Genomic DNA, 21,537 nt, shown 5'->3' with positions numbered 1-21,537 from the left:
ATCATCTGTGTATTGAATGATTTTAGCATCAGGAATAGCAGTGTGAAAGTTATTGATGAAGATGTTAAAAAGCATTGGCCCAAGGATGGAACCCTAAGGTACACCAGTTGGGGTAGGAAGGAAGGAAGAAATGGAGTTCTTCCATTTGACTGCCTGTGATCTGTCTGATAGATAACTGGAGAACCAAGATAAAGTGTTAGGTGAGAGATTAGGTTTGAGAGATAACAGAGAAGGTGCTTGTGGGAAACAGTATCAAAATCTTTAGACAGAGCGAGTAAAACAGTAGAAACTAAGTGTCCTGAGTCTCGGGCTTGATTGACAGTTTCTAGGAAAGAAATAGTATTGTGCTATGGCCTGGGCAGAAGCCATGCTGGATGGGAGTGAGAAGATTGTTTTGGTTCAGGAAAGGCATAAGTTGGAGGTGGATGCATTTTTCTAGGATTTTGGAGATTGGCGAGAGCAAAGAAATGGGATGAAGTTTGAGATGTTGGTATTTTTGCCTCTTTTATGAAGAGGAAAAAATATAAGCTGAGCGACAGAGTTTGGGGATGCATGATTCCTTTATGGATTGGTTAATAAAGATGCTGATTGGGACAGCAATACCATCAGCAGCACATTTTAGGAAGGAGGAGGGAATATTGTCAGGAGCATTACAGGTTCATATGTTCATAGGTAGGTACTAGGCTATTGGCCCTCAGGCCTATATAAGCCTAACCAAACTGTATCCTGGCTTGTGCCACGCAATAAAATTATTTTCCTGTGCCCCTGTCAAGCAGAGCCACAGAAGTGATCCCCGGGGTGAATTTCCTATCTCCCATCCAATCATCAAATTATTTCTTGAAGAGTGCTAATGAGGAGCTTTGTTTGATATAGATAGGTAGTTTGTTCCAGAGTATGGAAGTCTCTGGGATAGGAATCTATCCCTCTAGCATGTTCTGTTTATTGTGGTGACAAGGTTTAGGTCCCCAGATCATGTAGCTCAGAGGGATTGGGATTTCTTTAAGTGGAGCATGTCTAACAGCTCTGGGTTTGACATAGCTTTGTATGTTAGGCAGAGTTTGCCTCTGAGTAGGCGATATGCAACAGAGTAAAGCTGGAGTTTTTTGAGACGGTCTGTGTAGGGCATCTGTTTGAGGCTGGTAATCCTCTTTGTGAGGTATTTCTGTGGCCTTTCCAGTTGTTGTAGATGTCTTGTGAGGTACATACCAAAAGGGGCATTGTACTCTATAATGGGTCTAATGAGTGATGAGTAGAGGGGAACAATTACCTCTTTTTTCCTGGATAAGAAACCTTTTGTGATGAGGTGTGCCACATAGAAGGATTTCCTGACTACTGTGGCGATGTGATTATCAAGGGAGAGACTACTGTCCACCTGTGTCCCAAGGTCTCTTATCACACTTTTGGTGTTAAGTAGACTACCACCTATGTGGTAGTTCATGGGTACAGAGTTTTTACCAAAAGGGATGGCAATGCACTTTTTGGCATTAAGCTTGAGGCCATGGCTTTGACACCAGGCATCTGTCTCAGTGAGGCCCTTTTGTAGGATGTCCACATCGTTAGGAGTTTTGATTATGGCTCCTAGTTTGCAAGGTTTGAGTTTGGACAAAAGTTTTTTTATAAAGTTAGTGGAGATGTGTTTGAGCTCAAACAGATGGGGTGAGTTAGAAGGAGGAGAGTGTAGAGCAGATGGGTTATTATTGGGAAACGTCTTGGTGAGGGTAGAAATAGTTTCTATGAAAAATGAGTTAAATTCAGAGCCTAGTTCAAGGTCAGATTTACTTGGGTCAGGACAGGAATTATTCTTGGAGCCTGAATTGAGGAGTGAGTTTATTGAGTTTCAGAATTGCTTGGGTTTTTTATTGTTATTGGACTGGAGTTTGATATAGTAGGATTTTTTGTCCTTGGTGATTAGTTGTTTTGCAAGGTTATGGAGCTGTTTATATTGGAGCAAGGTATTGGGCAGTTTATTGTTTTGGTAAATCTTCCATAGTTTGTATCTTTGGTGCATAATCTGCTTTGTCTCTTTGGATAGCCAAGGAGCAGTTTTAATTTTTATCCTTTTGTTTCTTAGAGGGGCTAGGGAGTTTAAAGTCTCAAGGAAGACAGAGTTGAAGTATTCTATAGCCCTGTCAAGAGGAAGGATGTTTAGAATTTGCCAGTTCAATTTTTTGAAAGTATTTAAGAAAGTAGTGGGGTTAAAGCTGCTGAGGTTACAAGTTTGAATGTATTGATGCTGGTGTGGGGAGGAGCTAGTTGAATGATGCATGAAGGCTGGGAGGTGGTCGCTAATGGTATCAGGAATTGTGCCAGAGTTGGTTATTTTATTTGGATCTGAGACTAGGATCCAATCTATAGTGGATCCGGGGGGTTTATTTTGTTTGGTCGGGTGATGGAGAGGATTATTTGAGTGAAGTTATAGAGGTTAGTGGATAGGTAGGGAGAGGGGCAATTGGCTTTATTCCAGTCACTATTCACATCTTCAAGGATGTAAGTTTTGTAGTTAATTTCAGTAGAAGCCCATAGGAGAATATTTTCGAGTGTAGAGATATAGTTACCAGGTGAGATATATAGGGCAATGATGCAGATAGTTTTATGTTTATTTAGTTTTAGTAGTTCAGCAGTTAGTTCAGTGTTCTGGAATTGAGGAATTGGAATTTGGAGGGGAATTTAGGTAAGGAGGATAGAGTAGACTAGGGCAGTGCCGCCACCTTTTTTATTTAGTCGGTCATTTCTGAGACAATGAAATCCTGGGGGCAGGATTTCAGAGTCGGTGATAAAGGGTTTGAGCCAGGTTTTGGAGATGGCTAAGATGTCTGGTTGGTTATGGCTTAAACAAGCTTGAAATTGGTGAACTTTGTTGTTAAGACCTTGTGCATTGATTGTGAAAATCTTTAGGGTGTTGTGATAGGAGGAAGAAGATAAGGGGTGGGTGTTGTTAATAAAGGGAGTAGGACTAGGGTTAAGATGGATATCACCAGCTTGGTCTAGGTTGTTAAAGGAAATATCTTTCAGCCATTTAGGTCTGCCAGGTATGAGTTTAGGTAGATTATAGATTGGAGTAGGTGACAGTGTCTTATCTTTAGAGGAGAAGAGTTTAGGGTGGAATAGGTGCAGAGGGTTAGGCTGAAGGAGAGAAGAGGAGATAGAGAGGAAATGGGAGTAAGATTGAGGGAGAAGGTGGGTTTGTATGGTAGTTATCTTTGTAGGTAATATTGGACAAGCATTGGTGGAATATGAGGTAGAACAGTATAAGGAAAGTAGGAATAGAAAGAGGAAGCATGGAGCCTGGAGGGTGTGGTAACTTAAGGAGAGCATATCAGAGCAAAGGGAGAGTGATATGTGTGGTTAGGAAAATAGAGAAGGGTACGAAAAAGAGAGGGTTTAGAAAGTGATGGGGGTATTCTAGAAATTTAAGGAAAGAGGAGGCGACTATAATTATTTGGTGGAGTACAGATTGATGAGTTTAAGAAGGATGGTTAGGAAAATAGAGAAGGCTATAAAAAGTAGTAAGTTTCACAGCTCCCACACTAAAGGATAACAGTGTCCAAGATGCAGGAACCTTCACAAATGCACTCTATGAGCACCTACAAGGATGCATGGATCGTGCCATCCCTAGCAAAACCAAGACTCACTCCCCTAAGAGAAGGAAACCAGTCTGGTGGACCCCTGCCATAAACAGGCTATACAATAGAAGGAGGAAACTAGTTCAGAAAAATAGCAAATCCCAAGAAGGAAAGACATCCCTCATCAGTATCAGTAAGAAACTAAGGTCCCTCATAAAATCCACCAAGGCTAACTTCGAAAGAAAAATAGCCAAGGATTCGAAAGATAACCACAAAGCCTTCTTTAGCTATGTCAAGAATCTAAGTGGCAACTTGCAGATATGCTCTGAGCTAGTGCAAAATAGCACAAAATATACTGAACCCCCTGATATTGCCAACATCCTGGCAGATAGATTCAGTGCAAACTTCAGCCCCCTCTCACCCCCAAAAGGACTCACAACAATACCAGAAAAGTGTAGTGTCCCAGAAATCACAGATGCACAGGTGAAAACAGCCCTTTCAAAATCCAAAAGCACAGCGTCAATGGGGCCAGATGGTGTCCCAGGCTGTGTCTTGCACGAACTACAGAATGAACTAACCCCCCACCTAAACACACTGTTCAACCACAGCCTCCCCACAGGCTACATGCCCATAGAATGGTGCACAGCAATGGTTATTCCGCTCCACAAAGGAGGGGTCACAACTGACCCTGGTAACTATCGCCCCATAAGCCTGACTAGCCTGGCCTGCAAGGCTATGGAGCGCATCATTATGTAACTCATTAACAAAAACATTGGGAACCTCCAAACACTTGAACTGACCCAGTTTGGTTTTGTTAAGGGCAGATCATACCTACTAAACATGGTTGATTTCTTCGAGACAGTCACCAAGGCCATAGATGAGGGGAAGGTAGTTCACACAGCCTAACTTGATCTCGCCAAGGCTTTTGACACCATTCCCCACTCGGGAATTATAGAAAAACTCACCAGCCTGAACATAAACCCCTGCGTCATGAGATGGGTTGCCAACTGGCTTACAGACAGAACTCACACTGTAAGAATAGCAGGCTCCATGTCCGACTCTAAACCGGTCACAAGTGATGTCCCACAAGGCTCGGTCCTGGGACCCCTACTGTTTGGCATATACTTCTCAGAAGTACAGGCAAACACAGGAGGACTATGGCTAACCAAGTTCGCCGATGACTGCAAACTGGGAGTCATAATTGACTCTCCGGCTGACACGGACATTCTCCAAAAGGGCCTTTCTGAGATGGACACCTGGTGTCAAAGTCACGGTCTCAAGCTAAATGCCAAGAAATGCATAGTCATCCCGTTTGGAAAAAACAAAACACCCATGAATTACCACATAGGTGGCAGCCCTCTTAATACAGAAGAGGTAATAAGAGATCTGGGGACCCAGGTATATAGTAATCTCTCCTTGAAAATCATATTGCCAAAGTAGTTAGGAAATCCTTCTCTGTATCCCATCTAATTACTAAAGGGTTCGCATCTAGAAATAAAGAGGTTATAGTACCCCTCTACTCGTCACTCATCAGACCCATCATAGAGTACAATGCCCCATTTGGGATGTACCTCACAAGACACTTCCAACAGTTGGAAAGACTACAAAAGTACCTCACCAAGAGGATTACTGGCCTCAAACATATGTCCTATGCTGCCCGACTGGAAAAACTCCAGCTGTACTCAGTGGCATATCGCTTACTCAGAGGTGATCTCTGTCTGACTTAGAAAGCCACGTCCAACTCAGAATTGATGGACATGCTCCACCTAAAGAAATTTAAGTCACTGCAAGCCACTCACTCTAGTGAGCTAAACCTCGCCACAACAATAAATAGAACATGCTGGAGGGGTAGATTCCTGTCACAGAGACTCCCCATGCTTTGGAACAAAATTCCTAACTACGTTAGGCAGAGCTCCTCACTAACAATCTTCAAGAGAAACCTTGACGAGTGGGTGAGTAATAGAAAATACACCCCTGGGATCACTTCATTGGCTCTTCTTGACAGAGGCTCAGTTAATTAATTAATGGGGTGGCGAAAGCTGACACACTCTGGCTAGGCTTATAAATGCCCTAGGGCAGATAAGCTAGTATCTACCTATGAACCTATGAACCTAAAAAGAGAGGGTTTAGAAAGTGATGGAGATATTCTAGAAATTTAAGGAAAGAGGAGGGGATTATAATTATTGGGTGGAGTACAGATTGTAGAGTTTAAGAAGGAGGGCTTTAGATAGGAGGAGTAATGAGAGGGGAGCTGGTATTGGGTAATTAGGCTGAGAGGGTGGGGTAAGAGAGGAATAAAGGTAGGAGTACTGGGGTGGGTTTGAATTGGGAGCAGGGTAGGGGAGGGAAGTGAGCCCATAGGGCGAATGGAATGGGAAAGAGCAATAGAGGTCAGTATAGCAGAAAAAGTATCAGCAAAGGGCAGTTTAATAGCTGCAGTAAGAAGGTATGTGCTAATATTTCCAGACAGAGTAATGATGGCTGTCCTTTACTGAGGGTGGTTTAGCAAGGAGGGAGTAGTTATTCACAGTTTTAGGATATTAACTCACAGCCAGCTTTTTGTGAAAAAAAAATAAAACTTGTTGGGATTTTAATGAATATCTTGGCTTTACATTGGTAGATCCTGCCACCTAATGGTAGAAGGAGATAGCAAACAGCAGGGATAGTTGAACTCATCTTGGGTTTAAATATATTCTAGGTTAATGATAACAGGAGGGGGAGAGGGCAAACGGTCTGTGGTAGGCTGCTAGAACATGCACACGGGAGGGCAGACTGACTCAATAGGTAGTACATCAAGTACATCATAACTCTCCTTGTTAATAAGGAGAAAATTGTAGGCACTAAACAGCCTATAATTGCAAAGTACCTTGCTAAGGTAAGGGAAAACAGCTCCTGTACTTTACAAAAAAAAAAATCACCAAACCAGGCATGTCCAAGGGTCAGCTTCCAGTGATTTCTCCTGTCCACCTGGAGAATCTGGGCATACTGGATCAATGCAGCAACTGCCTAATGTACACAGACAACCATCTCCTCCTACCACCCTACACTACAACCTGTGAGAGATGCACTTACATAGCCAAACTGGAAGCAAAGCTCTCTCCACCCAAGATTGTGCTAGACAGTCAAGAGGAGAAGGTTAACACCCACACTACACCTCAAGCAACACATAGCCCTTCTAAACCCACACCACCAACACCCACATATAGCAACGCTAGATCCACATATGTGGAGGCCCTTAACTGTAACCTGCCCAAGCAACAAGGACCTCTGAAGCTGAAACGCAAACAAACACCAATCACAACCAAAGTGTCACATAGCTCACAATACCAGTGTGCCACCTAGCAACAGCCCCTAAGGCAAGACAACGTACCTAACACTTTAGTCATAGGTGACTCTATAGTTTGGCACACTGATGTCCCACTCACCAGGATGAGCAAGAAGAAAATTACAGTCAGCTGCCTGTCGAGTGCCAGGATCCGCCACATAATGCATGCACTCAAGTCACTCCACAACAAGTACAAATATGACTGTCATTGTCCATGTTGGAGTGAATGACTTGAGATGTACCTCCCTGGACTACATGAAAAGAGACATGGAAGAGCTCTCGGATCATGTGGCCCAGGCAGGTATGACCCTAGCCCTGAGTAGCATTCTGCCTTCACCCAGAATGATACCACAATATAAGGACAAAATGATTGACTTCAACAATTGGCTAAGCTTCTGGTGTGATTCAAAGGGGATCCGGTATCTGTCTGCCTGGGATGACATGATCGACAAACCACAATGCTTTGCCAGAGAGGGTCTGCACCTGTCGCCCCTGGGATTCAGGTTACTGGCTAAGACTCTTGCCACCCTTACAGTGCCTTTTTTAGGCAAAGTTCAAAGGACAAAACCACCACCGTAACAGGTACAAGCATGCAAAATCTGAAGGTAATGCTACTCAATGCTAGAAGTCTAAACCTCAAAATGCACTCTCTCGAGGCACTCCTAACAATGGAGAACATCAATATCTGTGCAGTAACTGAGACCTGGTTCAAGGCTCCAGAGAGCACCCCTGCAGTACCAGGCTACAACGTTTACCACACTCTTCGGCCACCAAACCAGAACCGAAACACTAAAGGTAGAGGAGTGTCCATATTCACCAAGGATATTCACACCACCACCAGGCTAGTTGCCCAACACAATGTGTCTGAAATTCTCCAGGTGCAACTAACACTAGGTAAGACTGCAATCCAAATTGTAGCTTGCTACAGATCCCCCACCATGCCCCAAGATTCTCACTACACCTTTATAAACATACTGGAAAATATTAAGATAGAGCCAAACACCCTAATACTGGGTGATTTTAACTACCCTGCCATTAACTGGGAAAACTACTTGTGTACCAACACCTTTGCCCAACGGTTCTTGGAATTCATAAATTCCAATGCCCTGGATCAACTAATCCATATTCCCACCAGGGGCTCCAATATCCTAGACCTGGTCATTACCAATATGGGAAATCAATGCTCCACACCTATGGTCACCCCCTCGTTAGTCAGGTCTGACCATAAGCTAATTACTCTTAACATCCACATCCCACCCCCACCCCCCAGTAAGGAAACCTCTGTAAAAAACTTCTCCAAAGCCAACATCATGCTACTCAAGTCAGAAGTGACAAACTTCATGACACCCATGCAGACGGGAACTGAAAGTTTGACTGCTGAATCCTACACTAAGGCACAGTACGAGCACATCCACTCATGCAGGAATCGTGCCATCCTAAATAGAACCAAGATGCTCTCCTCCAAAAAAAGGAAGCCAATCTGGTGGTCCCCTGCTATAAACAAACTTTACAACAAAAGGAAGAACCTGTTGCAGAAAAGAGGAAAATCCCAGGATGCAAAAAACTCCCTTACCAACCACAGTAAGAAACTGAGATCCCTCATAAAATCCTCCAAAGCTAGTTATGAAAATAAAATTGCCAAAGATTCCAAAGACAACCACAAGGCATTCTATAACTAATCTAAATGGCAATGCTCAAATCTGCTCTGAGCTAAAACAGAATGGCATTAAATATACTGATCCCAAGGATATTGCCAATATCCTAGCAGATCGATTCAGTGCCAACTTCACCCCCCTCCCATCCCCTAAATGGCCCATCTCAATACCGGAAGATTGCCAAATTCCGGTAATAACAGACACACAGATAAAAAACGCACTCTCCAAAGCTAAGAATACATCATACATGGGACCAGATGATATCCCGGGCTGTGTACTACATGAACTACAATATGAACTGGCACCTCATCTAAGTGTCATGTTTAATTATAGCCTCACCTCAGGTTTCATGCCCATTGAGTGGCACAGAGCTGCAGTTATCCCATTCCACAAGGGGGGATCCATCTTGAATCCCGGAAACTACCGTCCCATCAGTCTGACAAGCCTTATCTGCAAGGCCATGGAGCGTATTATCATGGAACTTGTAAACAAAGACATTGGCAAACTTCAAATACTGGACCCCACCCAGTTTGGGTTCGTGAAGGGCCGATCTTGTCTCCTGAACCTCATTGACTTCTTTGAATCAGTCTCCAGAACCATGGACAAGGGTAAAGTGGTCCACACAGCCTATCTAGACCTCGCCAAGGCCTTTGACACCATCCCCCACTCTGGAATCATAGATAAATTTACTAAGCTGGGCATTAATCTCTATGTCACCCAATGGGTTGCCAACTGGCTTACTGACAGAACCCACACTGTAAAAGTAGCCGACTCCAAATCCAGCTCCAGACAAGTGACAAGTGGAGTACCTCAGGGTTCAGTCCTGGGACCGCTCTTGTTTGGCATCTACTGCTCTGAAGTACCGGCCAACACCAAGGGACTCTGGCTAACAAAGTTTGCAGATGACTGCAAACTGGGAGCCATTATTGAATCCCCAAATGATGTGGATACTCTATAAAAGGGCCTTACAGAAACAGATGCTTGGTGTCAGAGCCATGGGCTCAAGCTCAATGCCACAAAATGTATAGCTATCTCCTTTGGGAAAAAACATGTACCCGTGAATTACCACATAGGTGGCAGTAAACTAAACACCGAAAGTGTGATAAGAGACTTAGGGACACAGGTGGACAGTGGTCTCACCTTCAATAACCACATCGCCACGACAATCAGGAAATCCTTCTGTGTGACACACCTCATCACTAAGGGTTTTTCATCCAGAAAAAAGGAGGTCATTGTCCCACTGTACTCATCCCTCATTAGACCCATTATAGAATACAATGCCCATTTGGTATGTACCTCTCAAGACATCTGCAACAACTGGAAAGGCCGCAGAAATACCTCACCAAAAGAATCACAGGCCTAAAGCAGATGCGCTACGCTGACTGCCTTAAAAAACTCCAGCTATACTCTGTCGCATATCGTCTACTCAGAACTGATCTCTGCTTAACATACAAGGCCATGTCAAATCCAGAGCTGTTGGACATGCTACACTTAAAGAAATCCCAATCCTTTAGAGCCACACGCTCAAGGGATCTAAACCTTGTCATCACAATAAACAAAATATGCTGGAGGGATAGGTTCCTGACCCAGAGACTCCCGAGACTCTGGAATAGACTGCCCATACATGTCAAGCAGAGTGCCTCTTTGGTCCTCTTCAAAAGGAACCTTGATTGGATGGGAGAAAGGAAATTCACCCCAGGGATCATGTCAGTCGCCCTGCTAGACAGGGGTCCAAGGAAGTAAATAGTGTGGGAAGAAATAGCCAGGGAATTGTTATGGCTAGGCTTGTATAGGTCCTAGGGCTGATAGCCTAGTACCAACCTATGAACCTAAGTCTACATTTAATTAGTGTTAAGCAACATACATTTACACAATCTTGTTGGGGGAGGGGTCTTCTTAGTAGTAGTTTTCTAAGTACCAAGCAATCTGGCAAATTCAGGGTGTCTTCAGGAGTTGGCTGGAGGTATTCCTTTTGCGTTTAAAGCAGGGAGGGAGCACTTGGGATGGGTTACTGTAGAAGAGAGGGAGACAACACTGAGTTAGTTAATATTGCAGCTGTAGATGGAAGGGAAGAGGGGGAGGCAGAAGGTAAGCGATGTTTAGAGAAGAAAGGAGGGTGTAACAAAGCACAGTAATAGAGAGATGCTGGGGATAGATGTGGCTAGAGCAAGTATGTAGAGGGAGAGTAGGTTTAAGGGGATTAACAGTAGAAAGCAGCAGATATAAGGCTATAAACAATACAAGTTAGGCAATGTAGGCTCCATTAATAAAAGAAAACATTCATTCTGCAGTTCAGTGACCCTAGTCCATTTGAGAGAACAGGGTTATACTGCACTAGATCCAAATATAATCAGCAGTAGGCAAGGGGTAAATAACAAAGTAATACTACAAAATCTTCAAACAGTGCTATAAATTGTGCTCAACAGAAAGCAAGGGGAAAATAACACATTAAACTACAAAAATATTCAAGCTGTGCAATATATTGTGCAGAACAGTTTTCAAAACAGTGTATAATCCGTGTTGCGCACTTATAGACATTTATTGTGCAGAACAGTTTTCAAAACAGTATATAAACCGTGTGGTGCCTTTATAGACACAAACAAAAAGAAAATAGCTGCTGAGCCGGTAATTAAGCTGTAAGGCTTATAGTAGGACTGTTGATCCACCCTAAAAAGAGAAAAACAGGCCTTCAACGATGCACTTTAGTTGGCGTCCTTTTAACAGGACATCTGGAGAGCAGACTAGGCCAGCAATGCTCAACAGTCGAGCCCCATATACCCAGATTAAATTAATGCAGCTGTGGACAACATAAAAAGAGCCCCACTCGTCCCAAAAAGCAGTTTACAGCTGCTAAGGCGGTAATTAACTTAAGCAAAGGAGAAATGACACAGTACAATACAAGCAGTCTAACAGTACAGTATATAGTGCAAAATGATCCCTAAAACCATGCAGTGCCCATATAGTTACAAATGGAGAGAAAATGGCTGCTAAGCCAGAATTTAAGAGGAAGGCTTATAGTAGGATTGTTATTCCACCTTAAGAGGCAAACAGGCATTCAGCAATGCACTTTGGTTGGCATCCTTTTAACACGACATCTTTACACCAGGTTTCTGGTCATGGCAAGCCAGCAATATTCAAACAAGCCCCTTGTACCCAGACTATATTAATGCAGCATTAGGCAGTGTAAAAAAAGCCCCACTCATCCCAAAAAGCAGCTTGCAGGAGTCAAAAACACATTTGCCACAGATGAGTGATAGCCGTCAGCACAAGGCCATCTATAACCTTAAAACACAGTTATAAGCAAAATTGCGTTGTTTAGCTCAATAGGTACTTTAGAGGCTTGCAATTGAAAGACAGATATATAGAAAAGACCTACCGGGAGGCGAATCAAGCAGCCTAAACTGCAGGACCAGCACAGGGGAGCTGTGGACGCTCAGAACAGGATTTAAAAATGGTGCCACAGTCTGTAGCAGATAGAAGTAAACTCCAGGGGGAAACTAGGCTAAGGGGGAGGGGATAGGTTGAGGGAAGGTGATTGGACTAGAGGGGTAGAAGGTAGGAGGGACTAAAGGGGTGGAAAGTAGGTAGGAAGAAAAATCCTAGGAAGGAGGAGGGCTTAACAGATATGAGTATAGAAAAAGTATCAGCAAAGAGCAATTTAATGGCTGTAGTAAGAAGGTATGTGCTAATATTTTCAGAGAGAGTAATGAAGACTGACCTTTACTGAGGGTGGTTTAGCAAGGAGGGAGTAGATATTCACAGTCTTAGGATATTAACTCACAACCAGCTTTTTGTGAAAAAAAATAAAACTTGTTGGGATTATAATGAATATCTAGGATTTACATTGGTAGATGCTGCTACCTAGCGGTAGAAGGAGATAGCAAACAGCAGGGATAGCTGAACGTGTCTTAGGTTTAAATATATTCTAGGTTAATGATAACAGGAGGGGGAGAGGGCAAATGGTCTGAGGTAGGCTGCTAGAACGTGCACACGGGAGGGCAGACTGACTCAATAGGTAGTACATCAAGTCTACATTTAATTAGTATTAAGCAACATACATTTACACAATCTTGTTGGGGGGGGTCTTCTCAGTAGTGGTTTTCTCTTCTCAGTAGTAGTTTTCTAAGTACCAGGCAAGCTGGCAAATTCAGGGTGTCTTCAGGAGCTGGCTGGAGGTATTCCTTTTGCGTTTAAAGCAGGGAGGGAGCACCCAGGATGGCTTAATTTACACAATCTTGTTGGGGGGGGGTCTTCTTAGTAGTAGTTTTCTAAGTACCAGGCAAGCTGGCAAATTCAGGCTGTCTTCAGGAGTTGGCTGGAGGTATTCCTTTTGCATTTAAAGCAGGGAGGGAGCACCTGAGATGGATTACTGGAGGCGAATCAAGCAGCCCAAACCGCAGGACTGGCACAGGGGAGCTGTGGACGCTCAGAACATTCTGTAGTTCTAGTACTTAATATATATATATATATATATATATATATATATATATATATATATTCACTACTAAATCCCAAAACCGAACAATTCCGACACTGAAAATATTGACGCCCAGAAGAACAAAACTACAGCATACCAAAAATAATAAAACAACAAAATAAAACCCCAAAACCAACAATAACAGCATGTATACAGGGGGGCAAGCCCCCCTGCACCCCCCACACCCCCGTAACATAAATATACCTACTCCGAGATCGCACTACAGTGGGGAGAATGGCAAACTTACCTTTACGCATTATACGGCAATCTCCATTAATCGCCATCGGGATTTTGAAGTTTCGTTCTTCTGGGTATTGGTATTGTGGGCGTCGGTATTGTGTGGTTCCGAGCTTTCGTAGTGTGCCCTTTATATATATATATATATATATATATATATATATATATATATATATATATATATAAAATGTAAATTTAGTGTTTTTTTCTTTTTTGAACACACTTTAATGAAAGCGCTTTTTGGATGAAAGCTCTTTCGTTAAAGTGTGTTCGGTGGTAAGGGATTCGGATTTTTGATCTTTCGATTGAAAGTCCTAAATATATATATACAGAGAGAGAGAGATGTGATTATATATATGTTTACTGTCAAAATTCTGAAATGCATTCCTTCAAGTAATGACTTACTTGAGAAATAACACTAAAAATAAAAACATCATCTAATGAAAATAACAAAAGCAGTAATGCCGACACGTCCATATTCGACAAAGTCAAATTTACAAATTTACTCAGCGGACCTTACCTTCCAGTCAGTTTCAACTAACATTTTGCAGGGGGGTAGGCCCCCTACACCCCCAACGTGGGGGGCTGCAACCCACCCCTGCTAATTATATATACAAACTCCGAGATAGCACTACACTGAGGAAATGGCTGCATTTCCCAATCTCCACTGTACCGTGATCTCCAAGCAGAACTTCGACCTCACAACAGTGAATGCACAATAGCATTCCCTGTTGTGGAGTAGACCATTTTCTGTTCAGCCTTCCGTAAACTGGAAAATAGCCTTTTGACCATCCCAGTTTGCATGAATGCCGTCTGAAGTTTTGATAGTAAACCTATATATGTACACACACACACAGAACTGCAAATAATGGCACCACTGTAATTGTTTCTTTTGAGTCTGCTCTCTGTGACATTGCAAAATAGGTAATTAAGCAGTATGATTTACCTATTAACAAAAGTAAGCTAGTCTGTCTAGTATAATATATATTCTTTCCTCTGTGCTGCATTTTTCAAATTATTTTGCTTTGATCTTATTACAGGAGCTGGTAAAACAGATTGGAGCATACAAGTTCCAGATACAGTGAATGTAGAGTCAGGAAAATCAGCTCGACTTCCTTGCACGTTCACACATCCTATTGATGATTACAGAGGTAACATCACAGTTATCTGGAGAACAGGCAATACATTTCATGGACCAGTCATCTTTCAGTGTGTTCTCCCATACCAAGAAAGTGCAGAGACGTACACCTGCAACAATGTAGCCACCACATCAGATAAGGATCGTTATTTATTTAGTGGGAACCCAAACAACAATGATATATCCATTGAAATTGTAAACATCAGAAACAATGACAGAAATGAATACTTTTGTCGAGTGCAACTTGAAGATGTCTCTCATGCTTATTCATCTGAAAAACCCATCAATCTCCAGGTAAATGGTAAGAATGTATTACTGTGCTTTGTTCTTTCAATCAGACAATACTAGGATCACAGCTGATGTTCATCATGTTGATCATTGCTACAGTAATCTTAGTTATATGAGTTATATTCTGCCAAGGATACAACCACCAGCCAGTTTCTAAACTTTCAGGGCACCTTCTATGCACCCAGTCTTTTAGTCAGCTCAAGCTGAGCTGACTAAAAAGACAGGCATGGGCCACCAAACCCTTCAGAGCTTTCCTGCTGCCAAACAATACTCTCCACAAGGCCTTCGAGGATCAACAGTTGGCTTATGTGGTTCCTTTGCTGGGCAAACTTTCCATTTTAAAATTTTGTTTTAATTTTTTCCAGTTGTTTTTAATGGACTGTCATGAGACTGTAAAATACTTTTAAATGAGAGTGAGCTTTTTTCCTGTCAGTTTGAAAGTTTACAAAGTAATTGAAAACCATTTTTTTCTGTAGAAAATTTGTACTTATTTTACTTTTTAGGACTGGCATACTGTTTTAAAGTACTTTTACTGTTTTTATGTGTAAAAAGTGACATTTAAAGAGTTTTAACTTTTACTGGCTTTTGCTGCTTGTTTTCCACAGGAAAGAGGCACCATTTTTGGTTATCCCACCACTGCTAATCAATTAATATGTGATGCCCCTGCACTGGCCCAGTAATCAAGGAGCCTCAGTCCTCACCACTGGCAACAGCTAGGGGACATACACACTGGGAGGATGACAAGTACACACACAGTAAAGTGCAATTTCCCTTAAGAGCACACAGAGATCACAGTCAGTCTGGGGTTGGTTTCTCTCTCTTTCTCCAGATCGCCAATAAGACTCCCCACTGGAACAGCTATAGGGTTAAGATCTCTGTTGAGGGGTCAAGCCAAGATCACTAACACCCTCTCTGTCCAACTAGTGCTTCATGTCACTGCCCAGGTAGCTGATACACACACTTTGAGATTTGATTTATATACAAATACACACACACACACACACACACACACACACACACACACACACACACACACACACACACACACACACACCTGGGGAAGGCTATCACAGGTTTACTAGCTATGGCCCCTGCTGCCAAAACTATAAGGTAGCTTCCACTGCCACCATTCCCTACTTATCAGCTACTATAAGGCCCTTACAAAGGGTGTCCAATCCTGCTGTGTGATGTTAATATTATCCAAATGGTAATCTGACCAAGACATGCAAGACTATTTAGGAGTGGCCAGTACAGTGTCACCAAATACAAATGGAAGTACTCTAAGAGCTTAAATATGTCTCACAAATAGCCACAAAGATAGGTTTAAATATATTTAATAATAAATAATAAAAGAACAAGACAATTTTCTGTGTATTTCTGCAAAAAAAAAAAAAAAAAAAACAAAAAGACAAAAAAATAATCCTTGTTTTCCCACCTTTCTCGACTAGTTTAGACCAGTATACAGGCATTGCTGTATTCTGGGATGTGGTGTAGTTCCTGTGTTGTCCATTACCTTACTTGGATAGAAGGAAGTTTCTTTGCTCACCAGTGGGAGTGGGGAGCCTTGAGCAGCCTACCTATCCTTGGGGGAAGTGACCTCAGCACAAGAAGCTGTTAGTAATTGGTTGTTTGGGACCATTCCTAGCTCTTTTGTAGTTCACTGCTTAAAATCTGCATTTGCACAGCTTTGCGCGGTTGTGCACATAGTGCAGCACTGGTTAAACAAGGTTAAACTTGGTTAAACAAGGTTAAACTTTTTCTGGCTCCGCCAAGTCTGCTCTTCAATTTTTCCCTTAGAACTGTTCTACTTGCAATCTAAACAGCCTATACTCTATCTGAAAAGCTCAGCACTTGCTCCTAAAGCATTTTGTATACAGGTAAAGCACTCTTAAACAAACGAAAAGTACTTCATTCACCTAAATTCTGTTGAGTACCCATTTCCTTATAGGTCCCTTCTGACTCAGTTACACAGCAATCTTTTTCACTATTTCTAGCATATCGAAGAGTCAGTTGCTGGCGTCCTCTCCTGTTCAGCTGGTGAATCTGGGAATCTTGAGGCAATGTTACAATTGCCTCATGTACACAGACAACCCTCTCCTCCTCCCAACAAATACAAATATATGCGAGAGATGCAACTATATAGCCAAACTGGAGGCTGAGCTCTCTCAATTCAGTACTGGCAAGACCAGTCAGGAGGAGAAGGTAACCATGCACACCACAAACCCAGTCTCACATAGAACTATCACAACTGCAAACCAAACACATAAACACACAAAAACATACTCGGAGGTGCTGATTAAAAATCTACCAAAACAACAGATGCCTCCAAAGCAGACACCCAAGCAACCACCACCTCAAGACATAGCACATCCAACACATAGTTCACAAAGTCAGTGTGCTAAACAGTCACAGCCCTTAAGGCCAAACAACATGCCAGACACACTTGTAATAGGTTACTCCATAGTCAGGCACACTGACATCCCGCTCACCAGACTGAACAAGGAGAGGGTCACAGTAAGCTGCCTGTCGGGAGCTAGAATCCGCCACATAACACAAGCACTCAGGTCACTCCACAGCAAGTACAAATATGACTCAGTCATTGTACATGCCGGTGTGAATGACCTGAGATGTACCTCCCTGGACTACATGAAAAGAGACATAGAGGAGCTCTCTGATTATGTAGCCTAGGCCGGTATGACCCTGACCCTGAGCAGCATCTTACCCTCACCAAGAATGATGCCACAGTACAAAGACAAAATGATCAGTTTTAACAATTGGCTTAATTACTGGTGTCATTCTAAGGGGATCCAGTGTCTGTCTGCTTGGGATGACATGCTTGACAAGCCACACTGCTTCGCAAGGGATGGCTTGCACCTGTCACCCCTGGGCTTCCAGATATTGGCCAAGGCTCTTGCCACCCCCATAGTGCCTTTTTTAGGCAAGGTTCAAATGACAAACCTACCTCCCTAGAAAACACAAGTGGAAAAAACTAAGGGGAATGCTGCTCAATGCCAGAAGTCTAAACCTCAAGATGCACGCCCTCGAAGCCCTCCTCAATATGGAGAACATCGATGTCTGTGCAGTGACTGAAACCTGGTTCAAGGCTACTGAGAGCACCCCAGCACTATCAGGTTTTACCTCATATCATGCTTTCCGGCCCCAAAACTTGGACCGAACCACAAAAGGAGGGGGAGTATCCATTTTCATCAAAGATACCCACACCTCCAGGTTAGTGGCAATGCACGAAGCATCGGAGACTATCCAGGTGCAACTAACCATAGGCAAAACTGCCTTACAGTTTGTAGCATGCTACAGACCACCCTCTCAAACTCAGGAACCCCACACAGCCTTCCTGAAGACACTGGAGAGTATGAATGTCTCTCCAAATACCATCATTTTGGTAGACTTCAACTACCCAAACATAGACTGGGAACATTACTCAAGCCCCAACACCCTAGCCCAAAGGTTCCTAGAATTCATAAACTCAAATGCAATGGAACAACTAGTCACCATTCCCACAAGAGGAGACAATATACTAGACCTGATCATCACAAACATGGGGACAAAATGCTCCACACTGGAAGTACATCCCTCTTTGGTAAGATCAGACCATAAATTAATCTCACTGGAAATCCACATCCCGCCCCACCCCCTGCACAAAAGACCACAGTGAAGAACTTCTCAAAAGCAAACTTCACACTTCTTAAGACTGAAGTGGTATCTTTCAAGGCCCCTGGGCCAGTGGAAACCACAACCCACACTGCTGAATCCTTTGCAAATGCCTTCTATGGGCACCTTCAAGAATACATGGATCATGCAATCCCAAATAAAACCAAGACCCATTCCCCCAAAGGCAGGCGCCCAGTCTGGTGGACCCCAGCCATAAACAAACTTTACAACAGGAGGAGGAAGCTACTACATGACAGAGCAAAATCCCTAAAAGGGAAGGCATCTCTGATCAGTACTAGCAAAAAACTACGATCACTCATAAAATCATCCAAGTCCAACTTTGAGAGAAAAATCGCAAAAGACACAAAAGACAATCACAAGGCCTTCTTTAGCTATGTTAGAAACCTGGGTGGAAACTCCCAGATATGCTCAGAGTTACTCCAAAATGACACAAAATACACTGAACCCACTGACATTGCCAACATTCTGGCAGACAGGTTCAGTGCAAATTTCTCCTCCCCCCCCAAAAGGAGAAATAACTATCCCAGCAGAGTGTAGCCTCCCTAACATCTCAGATGCCCAGGTGAGAGCCGCCCTCTCTAAAGCTAAAAACACAGCATCAATGGGACCGGATGGTGTCCCGGGCTGTGTGCTACATGAACTCCAAGAGGAACTAAACCCACACATAAGGCTGCTGTTTAATCTTAGCCTTACTACAGGATACGTACCCAAAGAGTGGCGTATGGCAACAGTGGTCCCACTTCACAAAGGCGGTGCTTCTACGGACCCTGGAAATTACCGCCCCATAAGCTTGACGAGCCTGGTCTGCAAAGCTATGGAGAGGACCATTATGGAACTCATAAACAAAGACATTGGGGACCTACAGACATTGGAACCTACCCAATTTGGCTTTGTCAAGGGCAGATCCTGCCTTTTGAACTTGGTCGACTTTTTTGAAACAGTCACTAAGGCCATTGATGAGGGTAAGGCAGTTCACACAGCCTACCTTGACCTTGCAAAAGCCTTTGACACAATACCCCACTCGGGCATCATAGACAAACTCACCAGCTTAAATGTAAACCCATATGTCAAAAGATGGGTTGCAAACTGGCTCAAGGACAGAACCCACAGGGTCAGAGTTGCTGGAGCTACGTCAGACTCTAAGCCAGTCACAAGTGGTGTCCCACAGGGCTCAGTCCTGGGACCCCTCTTGTTCGGCATTTATTTTTCCGAGGTACAGGCAAACATAGGAGGATTGTGGCTGACAAAGTTTGCAGATGACTGCAAACTGGGCGCCATAATTGATACTCCAGCGGACACAAACATCCTTCAGAGAGGCCTCATAGAAATGGATAATTGGTGCCAGAGCCATGGCCTTAAGCTGAACGCCAAAAATGTATAGTCATACCCTTTGGGAAAAACAAGGTACCAACAAATTACCACATAGGCGGTAATCCATTAAGTACGGAAGAGGTAATCAGGGACTTAGGGACCCAGGTTGACAGTAACCTCTCATTTGACACTCACAATGCCAAAGTGGTTAGGAAGACCTTCTATATTGCCCACCTTATCATGAAGGGTTTCACATCTAGATCAAGAGAGGTCATTGTGCCCCTGTACTCTTCTCTTATCAGGTCAGTGATTGAGTACAATGCCCCATTTGGGATGTATCTCACCCGACACCTGCAGCAGTTGGAAAGACCCCAAAAGTTCCTCACCAAAAGGATAAAGGGTCTTAAACATATGTCATATGCTGCCCGACTGAAAAAACTCCAGCTCTATTCAGTCGCATACCGCCTACTCAGAGGTGATCTGTGCCTGACGTACAAGGCCATGTCCAATCCTGAATTAATGGACATGCTCCACCTCAGAAAATCCAAATCCATCAGATCCACGAGAACAAGTGACTTAAACCGCAGCACAGAAATAAATAGAACGTGCTGGACGGACAGATTCATAACCCAGAGGCTCCCTACACTCTGGAACAGAATCCCAGTCCATGTTAGGCAGAGCCCCTCACTGACTCTATTCAAGAGAAATCTCGACAAGTGGATGGGAGATCGTAGGTTTACCCCGGGGGTCATCTCTGTGTCACTACTAGACAGAGGCATAGTAAACTAAACCCTAAAAGGGCATAGTACTCTCATCCTAAGGGGTGGTGTAAGCCACATACACTCTGGCTAAGCTTATAAATGCCCTAGGGCAGATAGCCTAGTACAAACCTATGAACCTATGAACCTATAAATGAACACAGTCACTTTAGAGTTTAAACTAACAGGAGATATCTTAAAACAACATTGCAGGACAGCCTCAAATAAATAGAGAAAGCATCTAAACTAATCTTTACTATATTCCTATCTATATCTAAAAGAGATGCTATGTCCTAAATCATACTTACAGCAAGGCAAGTGTAGATGGTGATAATGATGAGTGGGTGTTTCCAGGTCAAAGACAAAATACAAAATGCCCAGTCTTTCTCTGAGAGAGTTCTTAAATTAATATCAGGTATTACTGCTGGGTTAACTTGGATGACATCACTTTTATCACCTGACTTCAGTTCCCAGGCTAAAACAGAACTAACAGAATTTACAACCTCTATGTTAAAATACACATCTCTCAGAAGTTTGCAAATCTTGAAAGTCATAAAACAATAAAACACTTACAAAACAATGTAGAAGGCACCCTAGTTCTAGACATCCTGTTTCATTGCTGCATTGAACCTAACTTTTATAATACAATCATAAAACAATTTAATTTCAACTTATTTTCTTGAAGTTTTGCAAGTTAATCTTATGCTGCGCTTACATTCTTGAAGTTCAGTACTGTACAAATCTTGATCATCACATACTTCTGTATAAATCATATCAATATTTACAAATGACATAGAATTATTTACAAAATTCCAGCCTGCTAGGCTGGCAGTGTCACAATGTAACTTAGCATCTGCTTTGTCCATTATCATTCCTTCTCAACGTCCCTCCCATCCATCTCCCATCCATTTTTCTGGAGAGACCTATGGGACTGTATTTGGAACCTACAGTTCTGGATTTGAGCCCTACCTTTTTCTATCAAGCTATACCTGTCAATGTCTAGCTATAAGGATATATGGCAACAAACTCAATCTGAGGCAATGGAATAGGGCATTATGGGTACAGGGTTAAACTTGAGAGCTGGATCCGAAGTCT

The 21,537-nt window shown here is 42.9% G+C and overlaps 1 protein-coding gene across 1 annotated transcript in view; it reads left to right on the top strand.

Annotated features, from left to right (window-relative positions):
• Positions 1 to 21,537, top strand: part of LOC122808572 — a 782,028-nt gene that overhangs the window by 149,250 nt on the left and 611,241 nt on the right. Inside the window, exon 3 of the mRNA XM_044079528.1 lies at positions 14,298 to 14,696. Within this exon, the coding sequence (XP_043935463.1) occupies positions 14,298 to 14,696 (399 nt within the window). The remainder of the gene's footprint in view (positions 1 to 14,297; positions 14,697 to 21,537) is intronic.

Source organism: Protopterus annectens, chromosome 8.part0, assembly GCF_019279795.1.
Source record: "Protopterus annectens isolate FY-2018-M chromosome 8.part0, PAN1.0, whole genome shotgun sequence".
Taxonomy (NCBI): domain Eukaryota; kingdom Metazoa; phylum Chordata; order Ceratodontiformes; family Protopteridae; genus Protopterus; species Protopterus annectens.
Note: the sequence above shows the minus strand (reverse complement) of the source record. Positions and strands in the feature narration are given on the sequence as shown.